This window comes from Aethalodelphis obliquidens, unplaced genomic scaffold (assembly GCF_003676395.1).
Source record: "Aethalodelphis obliquidens isolate GAN/ISIS:26980383/991018 unplaced genomic scaffold, ASM367639v1 scaffold30, whole genome shotgun sequence".
Lineage (NCBI taxonomy): Eukaryota > Metazoa > Chordata > Mammalia > Artiodactyla > Delphinidae > Aethalodelphis > Aethalodelphis obliquidens.
The window spans coordinates 5043974-5065442 of NW_020837974.1; the positions used below are offsets into that span (position 1 = coordinate 5043974).

The 21469-nt window shown below is 45.8% G+C and overlaps 1 protein-coding gene across 4 annotated transcripts in view; it reads left to right on the forward strand.

Annotated features, from left to right (window-relative positions):
- The window catches only part of LMTK2 (lemur tail kinase 2), a 177059-nt gene that overhangs the window by 141425 nt on the left and 14165 nt on the right, over window positions 1-21469 (forward strand). For all 4 annotated transcript variants that reach the window (XM_027125761.1, XM_027125759.1, XM_027125762.1 and 1 more), the window contains 4 exons: window positions 8044-8180; window positions 14835-14919; window positions 15853-15974; window positions 20232-20381. In XM_027125761.1, the coding sequence (XP_026981562.1) occupies window positions 8044-8180; window positions 14835-14919; window positions 15853-15974; window positions 20232-20381 (494 nt within the window). The remainder of the gene's footprint in view (window positions 1-8043; window positions 8181-14834; window positions 14920-15852; window positions 15975-20231; window positions 20382-21469) is intronic.

The window sequence follows — 21469 nt, forward strand, 5'->3', positions numbered from 1 at the left end:
TTTCATAGAATTTTTCCCTCATACTTTTCTATCTCAGATTTAAATGCGTATTCTCCAAGTACTGACACTAGACTAAGTATTCAGAATATACATATTTACTTACCTACATTTCTGTTGGCTTTCATCTTTTGAGATGAAGATTATGGATACAGCCCTCCAGAATTAGGAAATGTGACTTCTTGAAACACATTTTATGTGACTCTGCTAAGTCATGTTCACTCTCCTCAGTCACTCCTGAAGGCTGAACATCTGGAAAGAGCCCATCCCCACCAAAAGCTTTCACTGGCAGTGAGAGCTAATAGCCGTTTTTATTTAAGTGCACTGCCCAAGGGTACATTGATCAATAGTAAAATTGAAAAACAATAATTTTCCTCCCCAAAATTAAACTAGAATTTCCACATGATCTGGCAGTTTCACTTCTAGGTACATATATCCAAACAGTTGCGAGCAGGGTCTCATTTTCATGCCCGTGTTCACAGCAGCATTATTCACAGTAGCCACCAGGCAGAAGCAGCCCAGGTGTCCATCAGTGGTTGAACAAATAAAATTGGGTCTATCCATACACTGGAGTATTATTCAGCCTTAAAAAGGAAGGAAGTTCTGCCACATGCTGCAATATGGAAGAACCTTGGGGTCATTATGCTCAGTGAAAGAAGCTAAGTCACAAAAACACAAATACTGTAGGATTCCACTTATATGAGGTCCCTGGAGTGGTCAGACTCACGGAGACAGAAGGTAGAAGGGTGGGTGCCGGGGGCTGGCGGGAGGAGGGGATGGGGGAATTAGTGTTTAATGGGGACAGACGTTCAGTTTGGGAAGATGAAGAGAGTTCTGTGGATAGACGGTGGTGATGGCTGCACAGCAGTGTGCATGTACTTGATGCCACTGAACTGCACACTTAGAAACACTGAAGGGTGGTGATTTTATGTTACGTGGTTCTTACCACACAAAGGACATTGGTAATTACCTACTATTATGGAAGGGGCTGTACCGCTGTTAACTATACTTGGAGGAGGCTGGTATGCCCTTGGGAAATCTGTCAGTCAGCACTTGGAATGTCCAGCTTCATATCAAGGTAAAGGCCGTTAACCCAGGGAGCCCCCAACCTTGCCAGGCAGTGATGTCACATTTATCTCCGAGGGCAGTTTCATTCTCATCATCTCTGGACCCTAGTAAGTTGCAGAGGGACCAGCTCCTGAGCAGCAAGGGCTGGGCCTCGACCGGGGACACTGGCCCTGCAGTTAGGTCCTCAGGGCTCAGTGTGTGCAGAGACCAGGTAGCAGAAACGGTCAGCTCGTGTCAGGCCCGTGAGCCATAGAGGTGCCTTCCTGCCTGGACTGCAGGGACGTTCCCAGCACACCCCAAAGCCTGGCTTCACCTGAGCCCTGCTCCCAGCCTGGATGCCCCAGAACCCTCCCAGAAAGAGGCCAGACTGAGCAGAGGGGCGTCATTCAGGGCAAAAGCACCTTCTGGCCAGGGTCCAGAGGCCAGAGGCCTGTAGCCCAGGATTGGTAATCAGCAACTGCAGGCACAGTGAAAGGAGCCACTATCTTCACATGTTCTTAGTAGGTCAGGAGCTATTGAGTGAATGTTGGCCTTTTCCGTCGTCACCAGGCAGTGACCATGCTCAGCGATAACATCTTTTAAGGAGAAAGGAGAGAATATTTTCACACTTACTTAAGTCATTCCTTGTGAGATGGAATTACCAGTCTCTGAAAAGCACTTTATCTTAGAATTTTTATGAAAGAAAATGAAAACTCTTCTGAGTTTGGTAGCTGGACCAGAGTCACCGATGTGTACTGCTGATGGTGCAGTGTTCGTGAGGGGACAGATCACTGCAGGGTGTTGTGTGTAACTTGTGGCCATAGGAGGTACACTGTGCTCTCACATGTCTATGCGGGCAAGATTGTTTGGGGGTAAGGGTCACTCAACAGAAATGTATGAGCACCTGTTGAGTACAAAGAGCTGTGCCCAGTGCTCTCAGGAGCACGGATGAGTCACCCTGACCCTGCCTTTTCTGCCTGTAGAGCCAAGCGGGCCTGCCTTCAGATGCTGGTCCTGCCACTTACTTGTGTATCACCTTGGAGGTTACCTGACCTCTTTAAGCCTCAGTGTAGACATCTGTAAAATGGGAGTGATACTGCCCACCCTGTAGGCATAGTAGGTGCTCAGGAAGTAGTAGTTATTTTTATTCATTTTTAGTTTCTTAATTGATCATAATTTAAAGGTTTGAGTAGTTCTGTGTAGCAATTCTAACTAGGCTCACTGGCTCCTTTGGGAAGGCTTCACAAAAGAAGTGGTGTTTGGTCTGAGTGTGGACAGGTGGGTGGATGGACTTTCTTCCGCAGGAAAGAGTCATAGGAACAGCGTGAGCCAGGCAGGGTAGCTCAACTGTGCGTGTGGACCGGGGTGGGGGGTGGGGCGATAGATGGTCCCACAGTGGGCGGCGTGGGGACCGGGTGAGAGAGCACTGCGTTAGGAGAGGCTGGGTGGCATCCGCTGGGAAAGATCAGCTGGAAAGGTGACAAGCCGAGACCAACTGCTTGGAGGCCAGACTGCAGGCCAGGTAAAGACAAGGAAGTAGATCACCTCCACTCCGTCTTATCTCCCATGACAGTCAGCAGTGTCTTCCTCTGTCACCGGACTCCGAAGCAAGAGATGATAGTCTTTTCTTTGCAAGGGAGCGATCTTGGTGTCGTATGCAGATTTCCACAGTCCTCTGCGGGCCGGGCTTGCTGCAGCTGCTCAGGAGAGACAGGGGGGCAGGGTCCCGGGCTCCCAAGGCTGTGGGAAGCTTGTCCGCTGCCCACACAGGGGTGGCGGTGTGAGGAGGGAGGGCTCCGACCTGTGCCAGGCCTTGTGCTGGGCCTGAGGTGTTTGCTTCTCCTTCACTGAGTCTTCTTGCCTCAGTCTTCTTCGTTTTACAGATTTAGAAAACCGGGCTGCAAGAGATGAAGGGCCTCTCGGGGCCACACCCATGCCCAACCTCAGGACCAGGCTTTCTGTCTTCTCTTCTTTGGTTAGTTGACTTGCCTGATGTCACGTGATTGCTTGTGGCAAAGTGGGGATTTTAACTGATAGCTTAATTTTATTCTATGTACTTCTATATCAGGTAGTTTAATGGCTGTACGTTTGTCTTCCACCAGTGGGAAGCCTCCATTTTCAAACTGGCCTTTTGTACAGAAAACGCCTAGTCCATGTCCGTGTCTTATGTGTAAATGAGTTCGTTACATAAGCCCATGCACTGGGGCCCTCCCAGGCATACAGAGATGGGTGATGTGTCCCTGCCACTCGGGAGCGGGAGTAGAAAAGAAAGGACATGGGCTTACTGTGGAACAGAGGTGCACGTGGACGGTGTCTCTCACTCGGAGCCAGCGGGAGGGACACGTGCAGAGCAATGACACGGCATCATCAGGCTTGGAAGGGGGGTGGCTGGTGGGGGCGCCACATCCCCGGGCCCTGCCAGTGGCTCCCTTCCCCACACGTGGCTGCCGCCCTGGGCCCTGAGGCCCTGGCTCTTTGTGAAAATAGATCCGGGCCTTGGTGATGGGTTGGATGTGGGCGTCTCGAGAGAGAGCAAACTCAAGAATGAGGACTTTGGTTTTGGCCTGATCCACTGGGAAAGCGGTGATGCCATTTCCTGAGATGGAGCAGATCGTCGGAGCTTTGCACTGGGCGTGTTAGGTTTGAGGTGCCTCTCAGGGCATCTAGGGAAGGGTGTCAAGTCCGCAGTTGGACAGATGAGTCTGGGGCTCAGGAGGTGGAGGGGTCTGAGTCAGAGAAATGTATGAGAGATGATTTTCAAAGCCACAGGGTGATAGAGTCACCCGGAATGAGTGTCACGGTGAGGAGGGATGAGGACCACAGACAGAGCCCTGGGCGTGCCGACGCCTACAGACCAGTAAGAGGGGGAAGGTCCAGCACAGGGGCCCCAGAAAGGAGTGGCCAGTGAGCTCGGAAGAAAGCCAGGAGACCGGTGGGGAAGGAAGGAACGGACCCCTCACTTGGTCCTGCCCAGCAGGAGCAGCTAGAGCCCAGCCTGTTGGGGGGCGAGGGGTTCGAGAGAGATTGGGGGGCCAGGAGGCAGGCCAGCCAGCGCAGACCCGGCTTTTGAGGCGTCTGTCTGTGAAGAGGGGAGGGAAGTGGGGTGGGAGCGGGAACCGGGTTTGGAGGCAGAGGGCGCTTGCAGGTTCTTTGTGGGATTCACCTGAGAGGTATTTGAGCAGAGAAGGGATGGGCTCAGGGAGAATAATCCGTGATAACAGAAGGTGCTGTGCAGGTGTGGATGTTGGGGGGCGGGGCGGGACTCGAGTGGTGGAGGGAAAAGTAGGCACAGTCAGAGGGCTTGAGGGAGTTAAGAAACCCTCGGGCTGGGGGCGTTCCCAGGGCTCCCGCCCTACCTCCCTGTTTCACTTTGTCGGTGGACACCGTGGACACTGAGCACATGCGGCTGTTGCTACCATTCTTTCCTCCTTTCACTCAGTTTTTTTTTTTTAAATCTTTAAAATTTTCGGCTGCGTTGGGTCTTCATTGCCGTGCGCGGGCTTTCTCTAGTTGCAGCGAGCGGGGGCTACTCTTTGTTGCGGAGCACGGGCTTCTCACTGCGGTGGCTTCTCTTGCTGCAGAGCACAGGCTCTAGGTGTGTGGCCTTCAGTAATTGCGGCACGCGGGCTCAGTAGTTGTGGCTCACGGGCTCTAGAGCACAGGTTCAGTAGTTGTGGAGCACAGGCTCAGTAGTTGTGGCTCACGGGCTCTAGAGCACAGGTTCAGTAGTTGTGGAGCACAGGCTCAGTAGTTGTGGCGCACGGGCTGAGTAGTTGTGGCGCACGGGCTTAGTTGCTCCGCGGCATGTGGGATCTTCCCGGACCAGGGCTCAAACCCGTGTCCCCTGCACTGGCAGGCGGATTCTTAACCACTGCGCCACCAGGGAAGTCCTCAGATTTTTGTTTAAAAACATAAATTTTCCTCCCAAATCCTTCTATTAAATGTATAAACAACTAATTTTTCAGTTAGAAAGCTATTTACTTGTTGGGTTTTTACGTTGTATTGGAGTTCATTCATTGTTCTCAGTGTCCTGTGAAAAGCTGGCCGAAGCCCTCATGGCAGCTGATGCTGGGATTTATGAAGGCCCTTGTGAGTAACCCTCTAAAGGTCTTCGAGTGACTCATTCCAAGAAGTCGGCCAAGGGGCCGCTCTGGTATCTGAGATCTCAGTGTAAGCACTTTGCTGCCATCTAGTGTCATACATTTTTCTTTTTGAGTATTTTGCAGAGGGGCGCAGTTTGGGGAGGATCTGAGAAATTTTTAAAACTTGGATAAAGGAAAATTTATTTTAGTTCAGAATACATTGCTGTTCTCAGTGTTTTTCTCTTCAAATAATGGACCAAAGTAATAATCCCTGTCTACTCACTAGGCATCATTAAAACATAAATAAAATAAGCCAGATATCTAAATACAGCTTTATCTGTTTTGGATAGAATGAGTCAATTTTTAGTACTTATATAATATAAATTTTTTTTCTGTAATTAAAGATTTTATGCTGATTTTTCTTTCAAATGGTGGTGCCGGGAGAGCTCTGAGGCTCTTTCTAGAACACAGAAAGAGTCCCTCCCAACCCATCACAGGCCTCATCCTTGCGAAACAGTCATGGGCTCCTCAGTAATCGCTCATGTTTACTCCCCAGGTTAGAGATGTCTTTTCTGGGGTCGCGCTCACTTTGCGCCCCCCCCAGTGCGGGTTGGGAGAGGCCTTTGGTGTGTGTCAAGCTGGAAGCTTCCAGAGCGTTAGCAGTCTGAAGCAAAATCCCCTTCTGTTCATTATACTTTATCTTCTCGTGAAATCTGGGGAGTGGCCTGTTGTGGGGAGAAGATAACTTTAGAACAGTGAGTGGTAAGGAATATGCTTTAGGGAACCTTGAAAAATAACTACACCCACTCTGCCGTTCCTGCCTTCATGGCCAAAGTCACTTGGGAAGTACTTGCTGTTTGCCCAAAGCTTCTGTTTGTTTTGAGAAGTGGCCAGATGCAGCACAGCACAGTCCTACTTTTGTGTGAGGGTAGTTTTTTCCTTAGATGGGTATTGCAAGAAAGGGGTTAGACAAATGCATTTAAGTGGTCATTTCACTGGTAATGTAAGTAAACTTCAGCTCTTTGTTTTCATATTTCATTTCCATATGAACTACCTTATGAAAATCCCATCAGCCTGTAGCCTGGTGCTTTTTGCTGGAGTTTTTCTGGGTTAATTTAATTGTCGCCCAAAGCTGGGTTTATTCCCACCACTCCCATGCTGGACAGAGCCTAGCCTGGGTGAAGGTGGGGTTGGCACGGGGAGGGGCATGTATTTTTAAAGGGGAAGAAAAGGTGTCTGTTTCTCCGCTGGAGCAGCTTGTAATTGCCAGGGGAGCAAAAGGGGAAAGCACCACGTTCTCAAAGGAATAGGAGGATGGTGGCGTGGGCGAGCACACACCTTGGTCCTGAGGGGAGCAGCTGCTGCCCTGGCAGAGCAGTTCACTAAGTTTGGGAGACTCCTCCACAGCTGTGTGATTGGCTTGAATTTACTGGACACTCACTCTTATAGAAGAATCGATTTGATCTACGTGCTAATTTGGTTCACTCACCAAATAGAGTTTTCTTGGCAAGTTGGTAAACTGTAGAAGTGCAGCCCCACTGTTTGTTAGCTCTGTGGCCTTGGGCAAAGTTCTTAACCTCCCGAAGCCTATTCCACATCTGGAAAGTGTTTTAAATTTTGAGAGTTATTTGAGGGCAGCAGGTGTGGAAACTCCCAGAACAGTGCTTGGCAAACATTCGAAAGCCCCGGTGGTAACAGTTATTGATATCAACATTATCGTTCATATTAAGATGATGGAAACTGGGAATGAAAACAAATTTAGGTTCTTGGTGTGGACCTAGAAGTTACATTAGAAGGTATTTATTATGCAGTGTGGACAAATGCTAGTAAAGGAATATTGTGTTTTAAAGTTTAATTCTGGGAGGCATTTGCTATCTTCAGTAGCAGTTATGAGAAATGTATCAGAATCTTTAATTGGTTGAGAAAAATTTCCTTCCTCTGGAGTCTTTTTTGACTCAGATGTAAAGAAAAGTGAAAGCTGTTGACTTGCTTTCTAAATTTTATTAACGGATTATATAAAGCTTAAACTTGGAATTAAAGCACATCAATAAATACTTAATCATGTGGTAAGCAGAACGTGGAAGATTGCCTCAAAAGTGTATTTCCCAAAAGAGATACACTGTCCCCCAAGACATACAGCCCTAAAATTAAAGTCATGAAACAAAAACAGGATAAGATAGGGGAGTCTTGTGCGAATACGTGGGGTACTCGGCATTGAAACATGTGTGCTGGGTGTCTAAATGCGAATTTGCCCATTTTCCTGCCCGTGCTGCTGTCCTTCGAACAGGCTTATTTAAATTAACATCACGAATTTTTCTGGAGTGGCTAGAATGCACTTTCTCGCAGTGGTCTCTGGGCAACACAGGGCCCTGGGGAAGCCGGTGGAGAACTGAAGCAGTTACCGGCGCTGAGAGTACTTTTTCTTCCTCTTCCCCCCGTTTTTCTTTCCTCATCTCCCTCTCTGTTGCTCATGAGTGCTTTGGTGGTGGCCTTTGTGGTGTGATGTTCTCCTGGGATCCCTGAAGGTGGTGTGACCGGCACTTCTTTTACTCTCCATCTCATCTCTTAGTTACCTGGAAATTTCTGTACTTCTGCACTTAAATTGTGCATTATTGCCAATTTATCTTTTTTAACTGTTGTTATCTCTGTGTTTATATAACAAAGGTAAACTAATGTTTAATTTAGAATGATCCTAAAAGGCGAATAGTGTTTTCTCTACCTTTGAAGTAAGTATTTGGTTGGAATTGCTTTTTCGTAATTTCAAACTTGTTCGGGGTGAGCTTATTCTTTATTAAGCTCAAAACGAAATAATTTCCAATAAGTAATCTCAGCCATCTCGGTCAGCTGAGGCGTGTGTGGAGATGCCCGTTTGTTCCCCCGGTCCTCTTTGGAAACTGACCTGGGCTGGTTTCCGCAGGGCGATCTGAAGGCTTACCTGCGCGGCGGCGAGCCCGAGCCGGCGCGGGGGGACGCGCAGACCATGCTGCTGCAGAGGCTGGCGTGCGAGATCGCGGCGGGGCTGGCGGCCATGCACAAGCGGCACTTCCTGCACAGGTGGGTCCCTCTGCTCGCGTGCACCTCCCGCACTGCTGACCCCAAAAGTGTGGGAAGAGGCCCTGCAGGATGCTCAAGGAGGACCGGCTGTAACGTGAACTCTCGATGTATAAACAAGGTGTCCACTCCTGCCCAGTTTCAGAATAAGGGTTGAGCGGGGCTCCATTTAAACCAATTCCCGGGGAACAGAGTGCCTTAATACAGCCTAAGGCCTAGAAATTATTCCCAGAATTTCAAAGAATGCGAAAGAGTGCAGAGGGAACAGTTCCGGTCTTGCATCCTCCTCCTGTCAGCTTCAGGCTCCGGCTCTACCCGCTGGCTTTCACGGCGTGGCCCACCTCCCGTTCCGGAGATGGGAAGAAGGGATCTGAAGGGCTGACATCATCTTCTCATAGAAGGTCACAGCACTGGTCTCCGACCAACGCCACCCAGGCCAGGCTGGGGGTGATCGCGGGTTGTGTGTGAGCAGCACAGTGGTCGGGATAACACGTTTCTGTCCAAGCCTTTCTGTTCCTACTTGAATAGCTGCAGCTCTCTGGAGCGCATCGTATCTTGTTCAGATCGTCAGTGTAATTTCCGTAATTAAAACAACAAAGGGCTTTGAGTCCTGTCTGAGATGATGATTCTGTGAATAGTCTTTTGAGCTCTGATTTATGTTTAAAATTATTTCTCAGGTCTTTGGACAAAACTGGGCAGTGTCTCTTTAGTTGACTTTAAGTCATTTAACTCTTAACAATCCAAAGACCTGAAAAGGAGCACCTGTGTGTACCCACATGGAGGATGTCTATGAAGTATTATATATTTTTTAAAGCAGGTTGCACAGGAATATATTTATGACAACGTTAAAAAAAAAAGCTTCTATTTGTAGAGGGGTGTGTGTGTGTGTGTGTGTGTGTGTGAACAGACATGGAAAAATACCTATCAAATTCTCAACATTACTTCAGGGTGGGAAGAAGGAAAATTAACATTTTTCTTACACATCTATCTTGTCTGACTTGCATAGTGAGCAAATCATTCTGATAAAGTGCTTTTTAAGAGACCCAGAAGATCATGAGTTTCTTCAGGCCCAAGGCAGAAACCCTTACACAAAAGTTCAAAATGTAAAGATCTATTTGTTTTATAATGGAGAAGTCTTATATTTTGTTTTTTAACTTCATGACAGGTTAATTCCCAGCATATTTGTATTGTTAATCTTTTGTGAAACACAGATGATTATTACCTAATACTTGGTGTAGGAATTTTTAGATTTTGGAGAATGGAGCATTTAAAAAGAATATCATATCAGAATCAGCAACATAAAGTTATCAAAGACAGCTAGAAATTGTGTTTAAAGCCCAGGTCGGTTTCTACTCTTGTATTTTAAAAATTGGCAAAGATGTCAGAGTAACTGTTATCTTCCTGTGAGTTTCTTTAGGTTAAAGTTTTACTTAATTTAGAATCTTGTGAACTTTAGAACAAATAAAGTTGATAAATTTACTCACGTGGTTTGGATTTAATTCAGGTGCATAAACTCAAGGTAAAGAAAATTCTTGGAACCATTGACAACTGTTTCATTTTATTTTAAAAAGTAGCCATGTTTTATGTAAAATTTCCATCTGGGGCAAAATTTTTTGCTTTATTTTTTTGTTGGTAGCACAGCGTAATAGCATCTTTTAAAAATTGAAGTATAATTGATTTACAGCATTGCGTTAGCTTCACATGTACAGCATAGTGACTCAGTTATATATATATATATTTCTTTCAGATTATTTGTCATTATATCAATAGGTTATTATAAGATATTGAATACATAGTGGCATATTTTTAAGTTGGACTTTAGAGTATTTGTTTGCTAACTCAAAGTCGGACTTTCTGTGTTGGTTGAAAATAGAATATCCTACACGTCCAACTGGAAGCTGATCTAGTAAAGCACCCCCAATTAAATTTTATTTTTACTTACCGTCTAAGAGGAGACGTATGCCTGGGTCTCGGGTAGCCTGTGTTTCTGCAGTCAAACACGTGACATTCGTGAAGGCCGCATAAACAGCAGGAGCTGCCAGTGTGTTACGCTCCACACCATCCTGCCCTGCTGGCCAAGAGCCTGGGACTTCCTGTCCCCAGCCTGTCAGTCTTCCTGAAGGAGCAGCTCCCATGAGAAACCACCAGCTCACTGCAATGAGCTAAGTGCACAGGGCACCCAGCCCGCGGCGTGGGCCTTGCGGTGGCTCACGTAGCTGGAGACCTGTGTGACGGTGGCCTTGAGGAGTACCCAGGTGGCAGCTGTGCACGAAAGGACCTCTGTAGGATTTGCCCAGTTTTAAAGTTAAAGTTACTCTCTGCTGAGAAACACCGAGGTGACTAAGTCATCCAGCCCTAAGAGTGTGGGTGTCCAGTGTTACAGGAGCCCAGTGTTCACATAACCCAGCTTACACAGAAGGTACGTGTGAGAGGGTTAGGAAGGACTGCTGTAGACCTGTGGGCTGGCTGTGTTGTGTGTCGGGGAAGAGAAGCATGATGGGGGCTGACTTGATAAGCAGGGGTCCAAACCCTGAGCAGAGTTGCGTCTTTGTGCCATGTCAGAGTCCTCTTGCCTTAATCCTCTACCTGTATCTCTGTGAGCTGCACCCCACCTTCAGGTGGTCAGTGGCAGAGTCTCTTCACAACCCACGTAGGGATTTTTCTTTTTAAACCTTCGTGGCTGCCAACGGCAGGGTGATGCTCTTAAGTGGCCTCTCCTCAGCTTTACCAGTGTGAGCCACGTTCCTTAATCCTTCTGAGCCTGTTTCTTCTATGAAATGGGGATAATCTTGCCCTGAAGTGTTCTGGTCAAGATTACAGAAGGTAACGTGGGCCAAGCCCTAGAAGAGTATTCTGTACTCTTTCGGTTGTTTGTTGCTCTTTTGATCAGGGATTCAGGGTCTCTGGGAGACCCTAAGTGGTAACGTAAATAGAAGAGAGGATGGTTTGGGAAGTGTCTCCAGCCACACTGGGGCGTTTCCATGAGAGCAGTCCTGGAGATGGGTACACTCTCATTCCAATGGAAGCAGAGAACAAGTGGTGATGCTTCCTTGTGACTCGGGATGGGAAGCTGTTTAGAAGCCCTTTCCTCTGTGAACGCACGCTTCCTGTGTCTGGCGGCTCTGCTCACGCGGCTGGGTCCCACTGACAGCTGAGGCCACCTCGAGCGCGCTGCCAGCCAAGGGGGACGGGGCCAGAGCTTTAGAGCCTTTCAGGGCTGGATCACTTGGCAGCTTTGCCACTAGACCTGTTTTTCAACTTGAAGGAAGAATATACTGGGTATGTTTGTATTTCCTGACCCAAACCAGCCATTGACGTCAAGAGTTACCTCTGCCATTAAATAGTTACACCTTTGCGTTTTCCTGTTCTTTAGCTTGGCATGTTATTGGCCTTCAGAGAGTGTTTATTTTTACTAATTTTGAATTGAATTATATCATCATTTAGAATCTGGATAACACTTCAGTGTTTTGAAAACATTTCATATTTTAAAAAATTTTATTCTTATAAAAACCGTATGAGTTAACCCTTACAGGTTAGGCCCCCCCTTTTTCTGACAAGGAAAAACGAGGCTCTGATGTGTGAATTGACTTAGCCCGAAGTCACACAGTTCTTAGCGGTGGAGCCAAGACTCGCTCCCAGGTCTCTGACTTTGTCCAGTGCTTTTGCCACTGTGCTCTGGTGACGGGATGTTTGGGGTAGAGGGAGGGAGCAGGTTTAGAAGAAATTCTCTCAGTCACACCATTGTTTTCCTCCTCATTACCCCTGGTTTTCAGGTAATGAGAAGCACTTCCTCCTTCTCTGAGAGCAACAGTTGAATTGTGTAAGAGTTTCACAATGTCGTTTATAACGAGAGCCGCAGGTCTTTTGCAGGTATAACTTTTCATCTTTTATCTAAGCTTCTCCTTTCCTGTATCTGAAGACCTGCAGGAAACATGTGTGAGGAGAGAGGCGAGGAGGGAGGCAGCTGGGTGGTCCTGGAGTGGCTCTAGTGGCCTGAGTGGAAGGTGCCAGGGGCTCTGCAGGTGTCCTGCTGGCCTCGCCCTGCTGCCCTGCCACAGATGACACTCATATGCCCCGGCCGGAATGCTGGCACTCAGCTTTTAATTCTGGTCCTAGGACACAGGTGTTGGGGAGGTTGAGAATGATCTGTTGGGGCTTCCCTGGTGGCGCAGTGGTTAAGATCCGCCTGCCAATGCAGGGGACACGGGTTCGAGCCCTGGTCCGGGAGGATCCCACATGCCGCGGAGCCACTAAGCCCGTGTGCCACAACTACTGAGCCTGCGCTCTAGAGCCCGCGAGCCACCCTACTGAGCCAGTTTGCCATAACTACTGAACCCCACGCACCTAGAGCCTGTGCTGTACAACAAGAGAAGTCACTGCAGTAAGAAGCCTGTGCACCACAACGAAGAGTAGCCCCCGCTTGCCACAACTCGAGAAAAGCCCGCGTGCAGCAACGAAGACACAACACAGCCATAAATAAATAAATACATAAATCAATGGAAGGATCTGTTTGCAGGGGCTCCAGAAATTCTGGTTGGAGGTGCTCAGGGCCTCTGCGGCAGGACCCGCAGGGCCGCACGGGTGCAGCTCTTGGTCCAGAGGGTCAGGCTGCCTTAGAGCCTTGTATTCTCCTGCCCACATGTGGCCCCCCTCCATTTCTCCCTTCACTCCAAAAGACAGGGACCACATCTCTCCTTGAGACGGGAAGTTTCTACAGGCACACCTCGTCTTATCACGCTTCGCAGATGCTGCGGTTTTTTCTAAGTCAAGGGCCTGTGGCAGCCCTTTGCTGAGCAGGTCTGTCGGCGCATTTTTCCAACAGCGTTTGCTCACTTCCTGTCTCTGTGTCACATTGTGGTAATTCTCGCAATATTTCAGACCTTTTCATTGTTATTATGTTTGTGATGATGATCTGTGATCAGTGATCTTTGATGTTACTTATTATAATTATTTCGGCGTTTTTTAAGCAATAAAGTATTTTTCAATTAAGGTTTATACATTGTTTTTTCTTCCTTGGACATAATGCTCTTGCACACTCAGTAGACTACAGTGTAGTGTAAACATCGCTTTTCTATGCACTAGGAAAGCAAACAATTCATGTGACTCGTTTTATTGCGAGATATGCTTTATTGCGGTGGTCTGGGACCAAACCCGCAGTATCTCCCACGTGTGCCTGTATACTGTCTATAACAGTAGGGGTGTCCCGAGGTTTTCCCCAGATGCCTCCACAGGCCTGATGTCTTCTGGATGGTGCGCCGTGAAAACACGGCTTGTAAACATAGTGTAAAGAAGAATTGAGCACATCTAACTGGAAATTGAGATCAGCACGTTTATTGAGGAGCAGCTGCACGCACGGCACCGTGCTCTGACTGGTAATAACGGATTGTTGGTGGTGGTTATTGATGGTGAAGGACGGAAATACTGACCCTGGCAGAGTCACTTCAGTTCTCTCTGCCTCAGTTTCCTTTTCTATAAACGGGGAACATAATAGCGCCCACCTCAAAGGCTTGTCGTGAAGGTTAAGTGAGTTAATACGTGTCAGGTGCTTAGAGAAACACCTTGTGTAAAGTGCTTGGCTCACATTAGCCATTATTGTACGACTGGATCAGTGTCGTTGTACACACCAGGCTGTCACTGAAGTACATCAGCCTTAGCTGTTGCTGTCCTCATTCTCATTATTATTACATTTCAGACATGTGAGCTTTGGAAATGAAAATCATCGAAAATAAGAATTTGATAAAGTTTTTGGTCTTCTACAGTCGTATAAAGACAAACGTTTTAAATTTTGGACTATAGCAATCCAGCTTCTGATTACTTTTATTTGTGATTTAAAACTATAAATTAGGTATCCAATTCTATTTTAAATTAGTGGCTTTTTTATTCATGTGCCAATTGATAATTAAAAAGATTCTAAGGGGTAAAGGTGAAATCCAAAAAATGTAATCTGCTATTTTTATGGGAAGTTCCTTTAGAAAAAGTAGTTTTTACTTTGCAAATTAGGTGTTTTTGAAAATGAACTTGTTCTTAAATAAACTATGTAAGTAAGTTGTTTTAAGTGAGTCTCGAAAATACGCTCTTTGCCTCCCTCTTGGGGAGGTGGGTGGAGTTCGGAAGAAACGAGAGTGACTTGGAAAGGGTCTCCTTATAACGCTCGCACAGCTTTGAAAAAGGAGCTAAAAACCAAACAGTTTTAATAATGTAGGTTATTTTCGGGTGCTTGAAGTTGTAACTTTATTCTTCTTTACTTACATTAAAGAGACTACTACTAGACTATTACTCAGGTAATGCAAGTTATTTTAAAAACTTCAGACAATTTAGCCAATTTAGAATTCTTTCTTGGTAACTCTAAAAACACTAGGAAATGAGCCATAAATCTGGTGTTAATGCAGAACAAGGTATGGATATGGTCAGTATTTAACCTTAGCAGTCAGAGTGATGTACAAAAAAATCTGATCGTCTCCATTCTTTAAGTAATTAAGAATATGGTATTAATCTTTATCTGTGAAAAAGGATTTTAAAACACGAATTATTAAGCAGGGAGCTCAGTACACTAACTGATTACTCAAGAAAGCCTTTAGCCATAGCAATTTCATGTCACATCATCCTGGGTGTTGATTCTCCTTGTTCTCATGTTCACTTCACTCTTTCTGTTTTCAGTGATTTAGCCCTGCGGAATTGTTTTCTTACCTCGGACTTAAATGTGAAAGTGGGAGATTATGGAATAGGATTCAGCAGGTACAAGGTAAGCCAAAGGTTTAAGGGTCCTCTCCTTGACCTGATTTAATTTCATACTCATGAAGTGGTCATATCACGAAATGCCATGCCTTTTTGGAAAGCGGGGTAAATTATTGCTACCTGTATAATAAAATACATGTCATATAAATATTTCTCTGATACATGTTCAGTAAAATTTCAGCTCAAATTCGGTAAGCTTGGGATTTGGATTTTTAAACTCTGTTATAATTATATCCCCAAAGAAAATAAATGAAGTATTTGAGATTTTTATTCGTGTGTGTTTGTGTAGCCCAGCTGAGTGAGGTGCCATAATGTGGGGCAAAAAAACATCACGCAAATGTAAGGCAGTTCTTTGTCCACATGGTAGCTCTAGCGTCTTGAGCGCTTGCTGTATACCACCCAGGCACTATGAAGTACTTGCCTGCACGAGCTCATGTAATCCTCACTGTAAAGGGAGGTAGGTGTGTCTTCCTGATCTTAACGGATCAGGAAGACGGCTCAGTATGTTTGTTGCTTGCCCAGAGTCACAGAGCTGGTAAGTGGTTGAACGTGGACTCAGCCGGTCTGTCTGATTGGAAAGCCTGCGCTCTTACTCATTAACCGCCCCACTCCCCTGTTCAGGGGTACGGCCCAGCATATTTTACAAGATGTTTTGCTCAGAGTCTATGTTCTGTGCATCAGACACGGCGTACCTTCCTTTTCCAGGAAGGATGACTGAGCAAACATTCATGGCTCAGAGACCAGCTCATGAGGCCCAGGAGGCTTCAGGGAAACCCTCACCCACCTTCTGCCCAGAAAGTCGGTCTCGTGCCACCTTCTTTTTCTGACATGTTTTTTTGGGGTGGAGTTTGTGTTTTCTGAGAATGACCTGGAATTAAATCACTGAGCTCACAAAAAGTGTTATAAAATTCAAAATTCTGTATGCTTTCTAACAAAACAGGAGGATTATATTGAAACAGATGATAAAAAGTTTTTCCCTCTGCGATGGACTGCTCCAGAATTAGTAACCAGCTTTCAAGACAGACTACTAACTGCAGATCAAACTAAGTATAGTAATATCTGGTATGTATTGATTTATCATTCTGTTAGGCTTTTGTTGTTAGCAAAGTCCTGACTTCTTTCTTCTCAAGTACTTTCTTAAGGGAAAGTAATTGAATAAGACGGAGGAACACCAGAGTGCCTGATGGTGTGAAAAAAAAAAAACAATTTATTGACATCATAGCAATTATCACAGTTGCCATGATGCTGTTAACTTTTCTCTTACCCGTTTGACAGTAATAATCTCCGTAAAAGCAGGAACCAAAGCTATTTTCTTTGCCTACCACAAGGCCTGGCTTATAATAGATGTTTAGTAAATATTTATTGAAGTGAATGAAGAAACAGAAAGGTTTGGACCATTATGTAATACTGAGATGTATGTCAGTTTAATGGAAGTTGAAAAAATGTACCTGAGTCTTCAGCAATTTCTATTACAGCTTCCTTAATTTACGTCTATACTTTCTTGTGTTATTGTCCTGCTTTTTCTACTTTCTTTTTCTCTTCTTGCCTTCTTTTGATGTTTTTTCCTCTTAGCTTGGGAGCTGTATACTCTATTCCTATACTTATATTGGTTACCCTAGAAATTATAACATGTATACTTTACTTAACCTAGTCTAATGGCAGTTCTCATCTGGGCCCTGTTTCTGAGCCGTACAAGGGCCCCAGGCTACTTTAACGTACTGTAACTGGGTTTACTTTTACTCTACACACACACATGCAATGACATGTCATTATTGTTGGGTATGATTTTTTTCTTTTAACCCCACAAGACATTACTATTATTTTTTTTTAGCATCAGTGTTTGTTTAGGTTTATCCACGTAATCAAATCACTTTGCTGTTTTGGTTTGTTTATTTTTTTATTTAAATCTCAGACCTTCCATCTGGGATCAGTCTCCTTTTGTCTGAAGTATGTCCTTCAGAATTTCCTTTAGTGAGGTTCGACTGGTAATAGATTCTCAGGTCTTTCTCCGTAGGTCTGAGTGTACCTTTACTTCGTCCTCGTTCTTGAAGTATATGTTTACTTGATGACAGTTATCTTCTCTCAGCATATTGAAGATCTCACTCCACTGGCTTCTGGCTTCCATTGTTGCTCTTGAGAAGTCAGCTGTAAATCTCCCTAAGCTCTTTGGAGGTGACGTGACGTTTTCCTCTCTGGCTGCTTTTAAGCTCTTCTCTTTGTCTTTTGGTTTTTGTCTCTTCACTATAATGTGTATCGGTGTGGATTTGTTTGTTTTTCTGCTTGGGATTTTTTTGGCTTTTCATATCTTAGGTTGGTGTTCACAGCCCTTATTTACCCTTCAAATACTGCCTCTGCCCCGTTTTTTCTCCTTTTGGAAGTCTGATTAGATATGTGTTAGACCTTCTTGCTCTGTCTTCTGTCTCTTATCCTCTCTTTTATATATTCCATCTCTTTGACTCTCTGTGCCACACTCTAGATAATTTTTCAGACCTGTGCTCTATCCACTAATTCTCTCTCTTTTTAAAATTCTCTCTTCAGCTGTGTCTATTCTTCTGTTAAATCTCTCTGTTGAATTCTGTAGTTCAGATATTGGCTTTTTGGTTTTAGGAGGTCTATTTGATTATGATCCACATCAGATAATTCCAGTATCTGAAGTCTTTGTGGATTTGATCTTGCTGGCTCTTGATGGTGGTTTGTTTCCTTGGGGACTTTTTTATGGTGAGGATCTTGGAAACCTAGAATTGAGAAACATTTCTCCAGAGAGGGTCCACATTTGCTTTTGTCAGGTACTTGGGTGTCCCGTCCTGTAAGGGACTGCTCTAATCCAGGGCTTTATGTATCCAGCTCAAGATCTTTTAGAGCACTCAGATGGTGTGAGTTTGGGCTGTAAGTCCAAGTGAGGGCCAGCTCTGTGGTTACAGCTTCTTTGGGACTGCACTCCCCCGCCAACACACACACACGTACTCACGCTCCCACACGTCCACTAATTCACAGGACCTCAGTGCCAAGGCAGCTTGCCTTCCAGGCCCCTGAGAAAGGCAGGGGGCAGGTTTATTCCCACTGTGAGGAGGTCTCTGTGAGACCCCTTACCTTGTGCAGGCCCAGGGCTTTGGCCTGTCCACCGCCACCATCACCCCCACTGAGCCTGGGACACCACAGACACAGAGGCGCAAGTTCTGTGCTTCAGCAGATGCTGCAGTCAAAGGTGGTTTTAGTGTTCTGCTTAGTTCACTAAGCTCTAGATTTTGTCCAGGTAATTCCCTGCTATCTTATCTTCTGTTTGTTGTGTTTAAGAAGTTGCTTTTCACGCTTCATTCATATTTTTACTATTCTTGCAGGGTGATTGACCTGAAAACTTAGCCTGCGTTCCCAGAGACAGAGCCTCCCCCTTGTTTCTGACGGGTTGAGCAGCCTCTGGTGGCAGGGCTGTCAGTGGCGCCAGCTTCCATGAGAGGCAGGGACCAAACTGCCCTGTGCCAGGGGTGAATGAGAGGGTCCTCTCTCAGTGAGTTTGGTGGAAGAGGGGATAAGAGCTACAGGACATTTTTCTTCCCAGAAGAAAGAGGCTTGCCTGGTCCTCAGGGAGACACAGGCCAGTGCGAGGCAAAGAGCTGGAGAGAAGGGAATGCTGGCGGTGGCCAATGGCACTTGTTCCCAAGGAGACTGGGCGGGAAAGACTAGGGAATAGAGAGCTGCAGGGCAGGGTGGGCACACGTCTCCTCTTTCTATGTGGCCTGTGCCAGGAGAAAGGGATGCTCAAGGAAGATGTTAGGAGTCGGGGGAGTGGGGAGTTGAGAAGAAAACCCATGCTTCACGGTCTCTGAAGAACTGGGGAGGGGATTGGTTTGGGAACAGGCCTTGCTGGGAGAGAGAAGGGTAGTTACATCGGGGATTTGGAGAAAATAAGGCAGGTAGAGGTCAAACCAGGCCCAGGGTCAAACCAGGCTTCGTGCTGATAACACTCGTTTTGCCCCTAATCATAGGCCACCTTTGTGGGCTTTAGCATTTCATGTAAACTTCTTATCTTCCTCGGTCAAATAAATTGTTAATTCCCTAAAGGCGTTGACAGTGTCTTAAACTTCTTTGTATCCAAAACAGCCCTCTGCCCCTAGCAGTTCTGTGCCAGGGAAACTTCTCCCGTCTTGAATTGGATTGGGAGATTTGGGTCCTTTCCTTTCCTTTGGTTGAAATGCCCTCTCCACTTAGATACTGAATATGTTGATTTTTCTCACTGATTTGTGAGATTAGTATAAGAGAGTTTAACTCATACGTTATATTGTACTCTACCACGTCAAATAGTCAACTTATTTACTCAAGTACGGCTCATTATTCACACAAGCATTCTGGTGGGTATAGTCACGGAAACCATCAATAGCCAAACCTGGCTGGACGTCAGAACCATGAGGGAGCTTGTTAACGATGCAGCCACACCTGTATCCACCAACGAAGAGTCCTCGGGGTGGATGGGGTGGGGAGGGTCCTAAGTACCAGCATCCGGTCAGCCAGGTTTGGGAGCCGTTGCAGAAAATAGACTGTAATATGCGGCAGAAGTGGAGGTGGTGGGAACGAACGCAGGGATCACAGAGAGGAAGTGTCTGTGAGAGAGGAAGGAAGTTCCTCTGGCTTCAGCCACAGAGGCCGTATCCATGGGGACAGCACTGGGCGCGCGGGCGAGTGGGCCGGGTACTGCGAAGGTTGGCCCTGCCCGTGGTGACGGCTGTGCACCTGGAGGTGGTGAGGGGCTTGGGCATGTGGCCGCTTCTAGCAGAGTAGTGGGGGGCGTCCTTCCGAAGAGCAAAAAGCTCCAGATACTCAGGAATAGCTACAGCAAGAAATACATGGGGCGAACAGGGAAGGGTTGTTCGTGTCAAGATTTCCGACATTTACTGCTGTCGTGAATGGGATGTTTTCTCCCCACCAAAAATCTCAGAATTCAGTGTATTTACCTTGTATCTAGCTGTGTTGCTGAACTCTTAAAAGTCATCGTGATGATCTTTCTAATTTCTTGAGTTTTAAGGTTGACGGTCATATTCGCTTCTCCGTGTAATCATGCCTCTTAGCTCCATCTCATGTTTTTTTTGCATTGGCCAAAATTCCTAAAGTAATATATTCCGTTAGTAAATCTGAGGAGGTATTCTTGTGGTCCTCATTTTAGTGGAAATGCCTGCTTTTAAAATCATGTTAGAGAGCGATCTTCAGTAACCGTGTCAGTAGACACCTTGTGCTTGAAATTACTAGTGACTGTACAAGTAAAAATGTAGGTGTTAAAACTTCGACATCCGAAGAGGGAAAGAAATAACCGTGTTCTTTGTTCTGCAGGTCCCTGGGTGTGACACTTTGGGAGCTTTTTGAGAATGCCACTCAGCCTTATTCCAACCTTTCCAACTTAGAGGTTCTCAACCAGGTCATTCGAGAGAGAGACACAAAACTCCCAAAGCCCCAGCTGGAGCAGCCTTACTCTGACAGATGGTGGGTAACTTCACGTCACGTTCTTTTCAGAAGATAAGGAAATCCTGTCTGCATGGGTCTTAGTTATGTATTCTCTAATTTTGAACAGTAAATGTTATGAAAAGCAATCGTTTGTATATTATTCATGACTGATCTTAGAATTAACATCCATTTTTTTAATGTAATGCTATTTTTTAAAAATGTGTAGAACAAGCAGGAATTAATGTGTTACATGCAATAAGAAAAATGTTAAGTCTGAACTAATTAGGAAAGTCAATTCTAAGGGAGTTTCCTGTTGTGGAATTATTTTTAAATGAGGCTGTTTGTTCAAGTGATAACCCGACGTGCAAGAAGAGAGACGGGTGGCATAGACATGATCATATTTAAATTGGCACATGAGGCTCATTTGCATAATGTATGTTGACATTTGCAAAACAAATTTACTTCTTATGATGCTCCAGACCAGTTCTTACTCGGTTTCCAATTAGGATCGGGCTCACCTGTGTCAAGACCTCTGTCTGCGTCACCCTGTGCCCGGCTGATGTTGCCCCTGGAGCTCGGTGCCCCTCTGTGTGGGTGTTGCTCAGCCCCCCTACTTGCTAGAACTAACTCACCCAGAATAACTGGACATTCACGCTGTAAACTTAATACCATGACATCGTCTTTGTCTTCCCTTCCACTCACGGCAACAGTTTAAGATGCTGGCCGCATTCAGCCAGCCCTTCGAGGACCAGCTCCTGGTTGCCACCGTGTCTGGGCTTCTTTCTCTACTCTTTCCCTCCACCCTCAGCTCCTTTCATGACCCGAGGAAACCATGTGCTGCAGGAGATCATGGTGACACTTTTTATTGGGGGAATAATTAGAGATTAGTCACAACAGCATCTGTCTGTGTGAATTCTTGCAAAATAAAGTGAGTAAATCTCAGAACATTAGATACGTGCATCCTTTACTAAGCAGAATACCTATGGCAGTTGTGTTAAGAGGAGAGCGTTTTAGAACTGGTTCTAAATTCGGTGGCTAAGTCTCTGGAAAACGCCAGAAGAACAGATGACAAAGCAAAAGAATTGCAGTGACACTGTGCAGTGTCCTGAGGACACAGAAATCTGTCT